The sequence below is a fragment of the Mizuhopecten yessoensis genome, unplaced genomic scaffold (assembly GCF_002113885.1).
Source record: "Mizuhopecten yessoensis strain PY_sf001 unplaced genomic scaffold, ASM211388v2 scaffold7087, whole genome shotgun sequence".
Classification (NCBI taxonomy): domain Eukaryota; kingdom Metazoa; phylum Mollusca; class Bivalvia; order Pectinida; family Pectinidae; genus Mizuhopecten; species Mizuhopecten yessoensis.
The window spans coordinates 679,276-692,596 of NW_018406874.1; the positions used below are offsets into that span (position 1 = coordinate 679,276).

Here is a 13,321-nt window from a genome sequence, read left to right on the forward strand (position 1 = left end):
CTACAACAGCAACAGAGCATACGCCAACGTAAAACATAAACTACAACAGCAACAGAGGATACACCAACGTTAAATTTAAATTACAACAGCAACAGAGGATACACCAACGTAAAACATTAACTACCACAGCAACAGAGGATACACCAACGTAAAATAAACAGCAAAAGCAACAGAGGATACACGGGAGGCCATAGTTTCTATAACTTTGGTATGTATTTGGAACTTGTACAAATCAAAAGGGGAAAACAAATCAAATTGGATGAAGTACAATCGATTTAAAACAAACATAGTATATTAGATAAGTTAACGTGGACGAATTTGATTGTAAAATACTACAATTAGTGCCTTCCTTATCTTTGTTAAAATATTTTTGTTAAATAAAACAGCAAATCTTTTACCTTATCAAAATCTATCGCTTTGCATTATCCCCTTTTGCTATCATTACATGCATATTTGACTGTCTATCAATATTCCGTTCATTTGTTAAAAGGTTTTCATTAAATATGCGCAGCAAACAATGTCCTCATATATCACTTATATAGTTTCACTCGTTCAATCATGCCTTTCGACGCGCAGATTGTCAACCGATGACTGCTCCACAAACATGATAAAACAATACATCAAGTTTGATATCGGTGATGAGAGTCGGTTACTGTTAAATGCACATAGGAGATTTTATATGATAAAATACGACGTGAAAAGCATCAGAAACTTGTAATCATTCTAAACAACAAAAAAACCTAATCAGCAGGAACAACAAAAGAAACAATCGCACGATTGTCTCCGTGGCGGAAAGAACTTAATATATAACTTACCGGCTGTGGGCTGAGGTGCAGCATCGACTCCAAACTGAAGAGAAATTAAAGGAAAAAAACTAATCATAGAAAATAGTGTTGTACGTGGTTTTTTCATCGAAAATAAGTAAATTCTTTAAATTGCAGTCTACGTCCAAAATTGCATAAATTGCTAAAAATATATATGATACAAGTTAGTGATTGAGAATGATTATGAAACCACTAATAATATTTGATAAGGTATTTTTATGAGAAAGTAATACCCCTGTTCAACAAAGGAGAATATATTACTTTATATGGATACATTCGTTGAGAAAAAGGCGATATGATAATTTTGATTTAAATAACTACCACATTAGTTATAAGCTTACCATCAACAAGATCGCCATTACAATCAATATGGGGGACCACATGGTGTCACGTATTGGTCGCCAAATGGTCCTGTGACGGATTTGGTCTGTGGTGGCCAGGGCCGAGTATATATGTGTCTGTGGGGGCGATGTCACCAGTTATAATTTTCACCTTCACGATAGGATGCCTGCTAAGTACGCTGAGTGGAGATTAATATTCGAGTACCACTTTCCGGTAGAAGGCCAACCCACGAATGAAGTCAGCCTGATTCTGCGTGATAATTTGTACAGTGTGAGACAATGTAGTGTACGAGAGCAGACATGCAGGTCATGGTGGGGTCGATTGTGCATCCAAGTCAAGTCATCTGGTCTTTCCCTTCTCACAAGTTGCAAACCTTTACTCATGGTCGCATCAAGGTTGATTCCCAATTGATGAACTGATATCTCACATGTTATTTATCCACAGTCCAAAATGTTATAGAATGCCTTTTGTGTATTTCATTATTGTATTTCTATTGAAGCATGGAAATAGTGGATGTTGCCAGAGTATTTTAACCACCATGTATAACGTTACTGTTTCCAAGTGCAACAACTATGTATGACGGTACTATTCCAAGTGTTTTCTTACAAATATAATAACGGTACTTTTCCAAGTGTATTCTAACAAACATGATAAACGTACTTTTCCAAGTGTATTCTAACACAATAACAGCCATGCATTCACGTATTTTACCAAATACATTCTAATATATGAAATAACAATTTATACTAACTGGAAAATATTTTGATCAATCTAGAATATCCTCTTCTCAAAAAAAGCAACAAGACAATACTTAGGCGTCAACAAAATCATAATTCATACTCAAATTAGATAAACTAGGGCAAATATGAACAAAGGAAAGATTTAGGTAGGTAACAGGTAGAATAAGACCGGGTGTTCCGGAAGAGTGTACTTCTTTTATCAGAACGTTTTAACTGTTCTGTTATGTACACTACCATACCCTATCTTTCCATGAAAGGCCAGTTACAATACAAATATATGATTTAGAACAATTTCGAAACACATTTGGTGAAAAAGGAAGACAAAAGATAACCTGGAGCATAACAACATTGAAATGATAATGATTGCATACAAATGGTGACAATGCCTTGGTTAATTTGGTGGCCAGATTTGTCCAGCAACATGTTGACACACTTTTCCGACTCCTTCCAGCTTTCAAATGTGGCTGGCTTCGCAGAACAGATTATCAGGACATGTATCAAAGACCATGCTAGGTATCGCTTTTCGATGTATCGACGGTATGTTGTCTTTAAATAACAAGACAACTCCGAACGTTTGTATCCTCATGAGTTTGAAAAATGGGACACTACAGACTATTTTCCAGCCATCATTTTCTTCGATCTGAAATGAAAACCTTGCCGACGAGGACGGCTTACTACTCAGCTGTTTCCAAACTTGAACGTTCCCTTTCTTGGTGGTAAATATATCTGCTTCCCCCATCTCAAATAGTTGCAAGTCATGGCTGATTTAGTGTCCGAGGAATTGCTCACGTATTTCGGTTGCTGCGGTATGTTAAGTTATGGTGGTCAGGCTTGTAGCGTGGGGCATCAGCGAATACAGAGTTTACGGAAGACATCATTACTTCATCAGGAAATGTTTCATTTCGTTTTTGCGATATGAAAGTCAACAATTTCGATTACGTTCACATGTGTTTCTTGTAAGCTCACTAACATGAATAAACAAAAAACTAAACTTTAGTTTCCACTAAGAAAGTCTTCACTGACTGGTACGGCTTGCGTGGTAATTGGTAAAAAAATAAGACCTCGACAACGTCTTATTCGTTTTCACGGCTGTAATCCAAATTTTGACTAATTTCTTTGTTTACAGTCGGACTTGTTAATAGGCCATTCTATTTTCAGCAGTTGGATTGTTGGCTTGTAATAACAACATACCACGTCATCAACACACAAAGGAATATGACACAGCGTCAACACACAATGACAAAAGCATACTACATGTACAACGTCAACGCGCAACAAGAAAATATACCACTGCGTCAACACACAATGACAAAAACTTATCAAGACGTCAACATACAACAAACAAATATATCACAAAGTCAACACTAATGACAGACTGTACCACAGAGTCAACACAAACGGAATAAATATAACACAGAGACAACACACAAAGGACAAAATATAACACAATGTCCACACAAAAGGTCAAAATATAACACTGAGACAACACACACGGACAAAATATAACACAGAGACAACACACAAGGACAAAATATAACACGGAGACAACACAAAAGGACAAAATATAACACTGGGACAACACAAATGGACAAAATATAACACAGAGACAAAACACTGAGGCAACACACAAAGGACAAAATATAACACAATGTCAACACACAAACACAAAATATAACACAGAGACAACACAAACGGACAAAATATAACACCGAGACAAAACACTTAGGCAACACACAAAGGACAAAATATAACACAATGTCAACACACAAACACAAAATATAACACAGAGACAACACACACGGACAAAATATAACACATAGACAAAACACTGAGGCAACACACAAAGGACAAAATATAACACAATGTCAACACACAAAGGTCAAAATATAACACTGAGACAACACACACGGACAAAATATAACACAGAGACAACACACAAGGACAAAATATAACACGGAGACAACACATAAGGACAAAATATAACACTGAGACAACACACACGGACAAAATATAACACAGAGACAAAACACTGAGGCAACACACAAAGGACAAAATATAACACAATGTCAACACACAAGGACAAAATATAACACTGAGACAACACACACGGACAAAATATAACACAGAGACAAAACACTGAGGCAACACACAAAGGACAAAATATAACACAAGGTCAACACACAAAGACAAAATGTAACACAGAGACAAACACACGGACAAAATATAACACAGAGACAAAACACTGAGGCAACACACAAAGGACAAAATATAACACAAGGTCAACACACAAAGACAAAATGTAACACAGAGACAAACACACGGACAAAATATAACACAGAGACAAAACACTGAGGCAACACACAAAGGACAAAATATAACACAATGTCAACACACAAGGACAAAATATAACACTGAGACAACACACAAAGGACAAAATATAACACGGAGACAACACAAAAGGACAAAATATAACACTGAAACAACACACACGGACAAAATATAACACAGAGACAACACACACAGACAAAATATAACAAAGAGACAAAACACTGAGGCAACACACAAAGGACAAAATATAACACAATGTCAACACACAAACACAAAATATAACACTGAGACAACACACAAGGCCAAAATATAACACTGAGACAACACACAAGGACAAAATATAACACTGAGACAACACACAAGAACAAAATATAACAAAGAGTAAACACACAAAAACAAAAAGTCAACACACTTGGATAAAAAGCACGAACGCATAACGACAAATTATACCACAGTGTCAACACATACATGTAGCAACAAAGTATACAGAGCATACAATCAAAAGCACAGTTTCAACACACGGAAAATACATCATATTATCAACGCATGGCAGTATACATCAAAGAGACAACGCACGACCAAAAAATAACTTTACATGGTCAACTCACAACGATGAAGATTTATTACAATTTTACCAGTGAAATATGAAATATTATCAGTATGATAAGTTCTTTAGCATTGATTTAATATTGTCCAATCAAAACGATGTTTTCTATTTACTGCCGCATAGTTTTTGTTTACTGTGAGTTACAGATTATACGTAATAAGTACGATAAAAGTAGAATACGATAGAACTGCGTTGAGAACACCCACCCCACCCCACCCCCACCCACCCCTATATTCCTTAAAAACCGACTGGAATAAACATAAAACTATTTCGTCTTTATTAGTCATCAGACTCTAGGTTATCATATATGTCTGAAGTAGAGGTGTTGTCTGGGGCGAGTATTACGTCATTATCACTAGGGAGGAACTACAGTTTGGATAACAAAATCCTGACACTTGTAAACACTAGTGCTATTGCACCGACAGTAGCAGTCTAGATACAATGGCGTCATTCCAACAGGGGAAGGAAGGTTCCGGAAGTTGGCTCAGGCATAAGTATTATTTTATGGTGATGGTAGGGTGATATGAGGATTTGTTTACTGAAACGGACATATTTATGAAGGAGACGGTATTACATTGTATGTATGCCCCAGGTGGTTGTAATACATGTATACTATATAGCATTCTATTATGATAAAACAATAACACAACTTTGATTATAAGACTAACGCGTCATTGTTGTCATCTGCTTCAGTCACTCGGAACTCAGGTGGGTGCCTTTCGCTCACTCTACTATAGATGCTCAGAGTAAGGTCAATATGACACCGGAGATTGAAGTGCAAGAGGGAAACACGTTTTCTTTACCGCCATGTGATTAATATAATCCAATCAGACACGCTGTTACATAGATGAGGTCTAATAATATCCACTTATTGTCATTGTTGTATGGCAGTGACTCTATGTTCCCAGAAATAATCTTGTTTCATGTAGTCCGAGTGGACCATAAATAATCGAGAGGAAACAAAAGAATCGTGTGTCGTACAACAACTATTACAGGGGCAATGAATACTTAATTATATACCGAAATCGAGCAGTTACACAACAGTAAAGAGGAATAGGCTTATGTGTCACTGTTATCGTCAGCTCCTGATACTCGGAACATGAGTGTATAGTGCCTTTCGCTCATTTTTCTTGATAGAATCCAAAAAAGGAAATCGCGTGAGAACCACATGTCTTATTCACTCGTCATATGTTGAATATCTTCCAATCAGGCCAGCTGTTATATATGAGGAATAATAATATACAGGTATGGCTCTACTTGTAAATTTGTTTACCTCACTGGTCCAATTCTTGGGTGATATGAAGTTTTGTTTACATGCAACGGTCATATTCTTAGAGGAGGTTTAAATAGCATTCCCTATTACCCTTGTGGTAGCGATATCGGGTCTGTCTACCTGAAGCGTTCATAATCTGAAAGAAGTCACAAGTTCTATCTTCTTGAAACTCGTTTCCTTAAAGTAATTTCTTTTTCAGAACATCTAATTTTCCACTCTGCGTATATTATATATATCTACTCCCAAACTAACGTTCTCTTGTAATGAAAGCTTCGGTTTTGAACTAGTTGGGATCATATTACTTTTTGGAACAAGAGGCCCAATGGGCCTGAATCGCTCACCTGGTATTCATCTCACACTTTTAATCTTAAAGTTGGACTAACATACAGCTACAGGCAGAATATCAGTGTTTGATTCATAAGAACCTATTAAAAGATTTAAAGATATGACGCATGTGGCCTTGAATGTCGAACAAAGACATTAGGTTGAACAGAATTTAAAGTCTTCCAACCCAGCATGCTTTTGGCAAAATATCATAACCCTGGACCTATTGGTTATACAGAACAAGTCATTTAAAGATTTAAACATATATTGACCACTGTGACCTTGAATATGGGCGAAGGTCATTCATTTTGACAAAATTGGTAGCCCTTCATCCCAGCCTGTTAATGACCAAATATCATCACCCTAGGCCTCTTGGTTATTCAGAAGAAGTTGTATAAAAGTTTTAAACATATTTGACCCAAGTGACCTTGAATATAAGTAAAGATCATTCATTTGAATAAACTTAGTTGGCCTTTATTCCAGCATGCTACTGGCCAAATATCATCATCCTAAGACTTTCGGTTATTGAGAAGAAGTTGTTTAAAGGCTTTAATTATATTTGACCCATGTGACCTTGAAAAAAAGTAAAGGTCATTCATTTGAACAAACTTGGTAGCCATTCATCCTGGCATGAATGGCTTCGTGCCAGGTGAGCTAAAAACATGACAAATGAATGAATCGAATATACTGAGGATAATAATTCAATTACTGGTTGGCAATTTCGTCGTTAAATTTGGTGGCAAGATTTTCCAGCAGACTGTTGGCAAACTCAGAGGGATAAAAATACATCAATGATGTGTTGTCTTTAAATGAAAAGATCATTTTCACCACGTCGAATGTATAAACCCTCCTGAGCTTGAAATCAAGGACACAACAGAAACACCATGATCAATATGGATTACATTACGATTTCGTTTTTCTTATTATGAAACTTCCCTTTCTTGGTAGTAACCTCACTGCCTCCCTAAATGCGGTGTTCACAAGTCGCATTTGATGCGATACTCATGGGCTGCTCGGAAATCATGATTTCCGTGAAAAATAACAAATGCTGACGTCAACATACAGCACAGGTTTTTGAGAGATACATGTTGATGAGAGATACATGTTGATGAGAAATGTTGATGAGAGATACATGTTGATGAGAGATACATGTTGATGAGAGATACATGTTGATGAGAAATGTTGATGAGAGATACATGTTGATGAGAGATACATGTTGATGAGANGGTAGCCCTTCATTCTAGCATGTTAATGGCCAAATATCATAAGCCTAGGCCTCTTAGTTATTTAGAAGAAGTTGTATAAAGATTTTTAAGACAATTGACCCCTGTGACCTTGAAAATGGACGAAGGTCATTCATTTGAACAACTTGGTAGGCCTTCATCCCAGCATGCTACTAGCCAAAAATCATTACTCTGGGCATTTTGGTTATTAAGAAGAAGTTGTTTAAAGTTTTTAACATATTTGACCCCTGTGACCTTGAAAATAGGTGAAGGTCATTTATTTGAACAAACTTGGTAGCCTTTCATCCTAGTTTGCTTTTGGCCAAATATCATCACCCTAGGCCTTTTGGTTATTAAGAAGAAGTTGTTTAAAGTCAAATATTGACGCCGGACAACGGACGACGGACGACGGACGGACGGACGACGGACGCTGCACCATGGTATAAGCTCACTTGGCACTTCGGGCCAGGTGAGCTAAAAACATGACAAATGAATGAATCGAATATACTGAGGATGGCAAGATTTTTCAGCAGACTGTTGGCAAATTCAGAGGGATAAAATACATCAATGATGTGTTGTCTTTAAATGAAAAGATCATTTTCACCACGTCGAATGTATATACCCTCCTGAGCTTGAAATCAAGGACACAACAGAAACACCATGATCAATATGCATTACGATTTCGTTTTTCTTATTATGAAACTTCCCTTTCTTGGTAGTAACATCACTGCCTCCCTAAATGCGGTGTTCACAAGTCGCATTTGATGCGATACTCATTGGCTGCTCGGAAAATCATGATTTCCGTGAAAAATAACAAATGCTGACGTCAACATACAGCACAGGTTTTCGAGAGATACATATATATGTTGATGAGAGATACATGTTGATGAGAAATGTTGATGAGATATACAGATATACATGTTGATGAGAGATACATGNATCAACAATGAGAATAGGATCTGTTCGCTTCGCCCGTGGAAAACATAAAAACAAAACAAAAGACAATATGACGTCATCCTCTCTGGGCGGGACAGTTCTGACGAGAGGTGTACGCTTCATAACATTGAAAAATGTTAATCAGGAACGTGTGTCATATTTCGGGCAGCATCTCATCCTAACGATTAGGTTATACGTGAAATATGAATATGACCGACGTAGTGACCATTGATAGACACTTACGGCTGTAGAGGTCCTCGTGTTCCGAGTGCTATCTCCACGGAACGTATGACTGGGCACACTTACATCACAAGTACACACACTACCCTCCAAATTACGTACGAGGCATTCATTAGCACTTAATTCCTAATACAACAGTAAAATAGCTAGAGCCTAAACGATGTTTGTCAGTCAAATACACAAAATATTACACTAAAATGAACAGTCATCTTTTATAAATAAAATGTCGAGCATTTAAACATAGGCAAATGTATTTATAAAACGAACAGGTGATTTAACAAAACGTAATAATAGTTTTACATAACAAACAATAAAATAATAAGCAACAGGCAATTTCATAAAACGAACGGATGATTTTACAAAACAAACACACATTTTAAAACAGAAAAAAAAATAAAAGTTAACATTAGACGGCAGGAAGAGGGGCACAGTTTCTTCCAGTTTATTGGAAAATTAGAACTCCACATTTATATTGTTAACTAAAAACTCAAGCATTCTCACTTTGATATTTGTCGTGATTTTCAAAAAGATAGTTTTAACTGTATATTTATATCGTCGTTCGCCTTTCTTGGAAAAGAAAGTTTTCATATTCAGAGAACAAAGGTGTTCAAAATTGATCTGAGGATCGCTTGAATTCTTCCAAATCCACATATCATTAGTTCCACCGTGAAGTACACGGTGTCACAGATCTATTTCCTTTCTATAACGTCGACAGACAGACTGGGGAGGGTTGGTGTTCTATACCTTAACTAGAACAAAGAAGTGGCTAAAATACAGAGGAATACCTTAATTAATAAAAGGCGCTATGTATCCCACAAAACACTGGAGGCGAAACTTGATGTTTTTGGAAACATAATGGTTTCTTTCACTGTTGATATTTTATACAGTCATATTATATCTCAATTAACTTTTACTTTTACTATTAAAACGTTAACAATTACAAGGAAAGAGATGGGTTTTCCGCAATGTGTCGTGTTGTCCTATAAGGAATACGGCGCCATGTCCACTTACATTTACCGGTGATACATGGACGTTTTGGTATCACATGTAGTAGCTGTGAAACAGAGGAAGCGTGTGCTCTGATACACATCCGTAGGTAAGTACTATCAATTTTGGAAAACCAAATCGTTGTCACTGAAGAAAAAATACGTGGAAAGTGTCTGAGTTTTTATAATAATGATGAACCGTTGTAATAGCCTTCATCTGAAAAATTTCCAAATTCAACAAGACCCCTAAAAACACGATATAGTCACCCGTATTATATAACAACTACGATCAATCTTGTTTGAAGATACATAATTAAAAACCCATTTTCGATACGTGGTAGTGATGCATTAAAATTGTATAACATGTTATTAAAATAGTACATAGCCAGGTGAGCTTGGTGAGAAATGAGAAATAGAGGCTAATAAGTTCACAAAAAGTTCAGCAGCATTATAACATGTCATCCATTTGTGTACCTGAAGTTTACACATAATCTACAGGTTATCCACAGGTACTAGCCTCGTCTGTCAAAACACCTATACTAAAATCTGTAAGACTAATCCTCACGGGGTTTTTGTTTCTCGTTTACTAGCTGTGGAGATGCGAAAATCCATCATAAAGAGTCTCGGAAAATAAAAGCAGTTTATAAATGTCAAAACGATTACCGAGTAATCTATATTGCTAATTGATCATTATGCGATGTGTCATCATTTTTAGCATTAAGTGTGGTACATAAATGAACTCGACATGTTATTTAACATTTAAAATTAGAAGTATTACAGCTTTTTGCAAAATTAGATTTCCTACATTCTATCAAAAATATATGATTTATTAGATTTTCTAACTGGATGGCAAACATAAGAGACGAGAGGATTTAATACTCTATTTGCTAGATGGATGGCAAACATAAGAGACGAGAGGATTTAATACTATTATATATTTGCTAACTGGATGGCAAACATAAGAGAGGAGAGGACTTAATACTATATTTGCTAACTGAATGGCAAACATAAGAGACGAGAGGACTTGATAATATATTTGCTAACTGGATGGCAAACATAAGAGACGAGAGGACTTAATACTATATTTGCTAAATGGATGGCAAACATAAGAGACGAGAGGACTTGATAATATATTTGCTAACTGGATGGCAAACCTAAGAGACGAGAGGAATTGATACTATATATTTGCTAACTGGATGGCAAACCTAAGAGACGAGAGGACTTCATACTATTATATATTTGCTAACTGGATGGCAAACATAAGAGACGAGAGGATTTAATACTCTATTTGCTAAATGGATGGCAAACATATGAGACGAGAGGACTTGATACTATATTCGCTAATATATTAAGTATAGACTTAATACTATATTTACTAACTAGATAATCAGACAAGAGGACGTTATGCTATATTTCCTAACTGGATAATTAGATGAGAGGAAATTATACAATATTTGCTTACTGTATAGTTAAAAATGATAGGACTTGATGCGCTATTTGCTAAATGTATAGTTAGATGAAAGGATATTTTCAAATGCCCGGCTTGTTGAACCTCGATATATGTTCACACGGGTAATGAAAGTACTTCTTAGGACATGGCCAAATATTTTACTCTTCCTAAGCAATACGAGTTATCTCCCCGAAGTAGTCAAAACACTTAAGCCAATAGTTTTTTATTATCGTTTTTATTATTAATTAATATTACTTTTAATATTTTTGTTTGTTATAGTAGGCATGTTTTACGCCTGTTTCTTCTCTGTATTACTCTTACTTAAGAAAATTCGTTCGGTTTTCAATCTTGTTGGTGTTGGAAACAAACTTGAATAAGCATATATATATTACACGCAGTAAAATTTCTTCAAATCATAAACATGTTACTTTGTTGATGGAACTACTGAATATATACATTAGCCATTTCCGCAATATCCCAGTCTCTGTATACGTGCGATATTTTCCAACAAAATCACCAAATGAAGAAAATGAAGACACGTATAGTATATAGACAGACAAACAGACAGACAGACATTCTTTATTTCCTCTTTTACAAGAGATTAAAGTCAATCAATACATACATATATGTTTACATTTCAAATTACATAAAGATAGCGTTCATCAATAGAAAAAGGAAGAGAGTTACAATAATGTGTCAATCTCACTCACCATTCTTTCTAGATTAATTGACATATTGATCATCACACGATCTCCTAATAAGAAACTACATTGGTTTTCATCCTCTATATTTGTAAATGAAATATAGGAGGAAACTTCTAAAGCATTCACCACACCATCCATCATTACGTCACGCGTTTCAAACAATTTCGGACACTCAAGCAGAAAATGAAAAACAATATCAGCAGTAGATTTACCATAAAGTTTACATAATACAATATCGCGTTCAAATATAAATGAATATTCCATTAGCTCTATTAACTGCCACATGCATTTATGCGATTTTTGCTTGGCACTCAGTTCTAATATGGGGTTGATTCTCTGATAACTGTGTATGGCAGAATAACGAAGCAATTCCGCTTTTATAGATAGTGCATCTCTCCACTGTATATGATAGATATCTGTAATAAATCTTTTAATAAAACGTTTCCAGCATAATTTTGGAGGTACAAACATGTTGGTTAAAAAGTCAATTAAAAATGATTCTATATTTAACTTTTTCATGATGCTGAACACATCTGGAATAAATCCTATTTGTACAGCGGACACTTCGCCAAACATGAACTGACATAATCTAATAATAAACAAGGACTTCCATACAAACATTACATTTCCTAAACACAACTTATTCCAAAATAGCATTTTTTAAATTTCTACCTCCCTCCAGATGTTAAAAACTCCTAAACATTGTGAAGTTACAACAGTTGATGACGTTTTCGGTAGTCCAATACAACACCTTCAGACATATCTATTAATGAGTTCTAATTCTTCAACAGATTTATTGGTATAAACGTTCCAAAGTTCGCTTCCATATAGAATACATGGATAAACAACAGATTTTACTATATTAAAACTAGTTACAGGATTAAGTCCATTAGCGTAAATGCCTTTACCAATAAGAGAGTTTAAACTTGTCCTTCCTTTCACACAGGACTCTGTAATACCACTGTCTGATTTTAGGTTACATGTGAAGAATATCCCAGCATAAGTTTTCTGTGTAGTACGTGGAATAGCCACCTCTCCAAGAGAACAAGATATTTTACTACGTTGCTCTGATTACGATCGACGTGAGCGATCGAATATCATAAAAGAACTTTTAACAGATCTAGAGTTATACTTAAAGCGCCACATACATATGTAGCAGAGTAATAATATACAATGTCTAACTGTTTAGCGACGCGGATAAAAGTAACGTATCATCTGCTAACAATACACAGGGTATGTGTATATCTTTTACTTTTAACCTGAAATTCCGATTGTCTTGCTCAACAGCAAGGTCATCGATCATTACCAGAAAACACCATGCGGATAACACTCGACCTTGACCTA

The 13,321-nt window shown here is 35.7% G+C and overlaps 1 protein-coding gene across 1 annotated transcript in view; it reads right to left on the reverse strand.

Moving 5' to 3' along the window:
- LOC110453095 overlaps nt 1–1,334 on the reverse strand; it is a 42,194-nt gene extending 40,860 nt beyond the window's left edge. Inside the window, exons 1-2 of the mRNA XM_021501931.1 lie at nt 1,166–1,334; nt 816–849 (exon numbers count right to left, since the gene is read on the reverse strand). Of these exons, the coding sequence (XP_021357606.1) occupies nt 816–849; nt 1,166–1,207 (76 nt within the window). The 5' untranslated portion in view covers nt 1,208–1,334. The remainder of the gene's footprint in view (nt 1–815; nt 850–1,165) is intronic.
- Between the last annotated feature and the right edge of the window lie 11,987 nt (nt 1,335–13,321).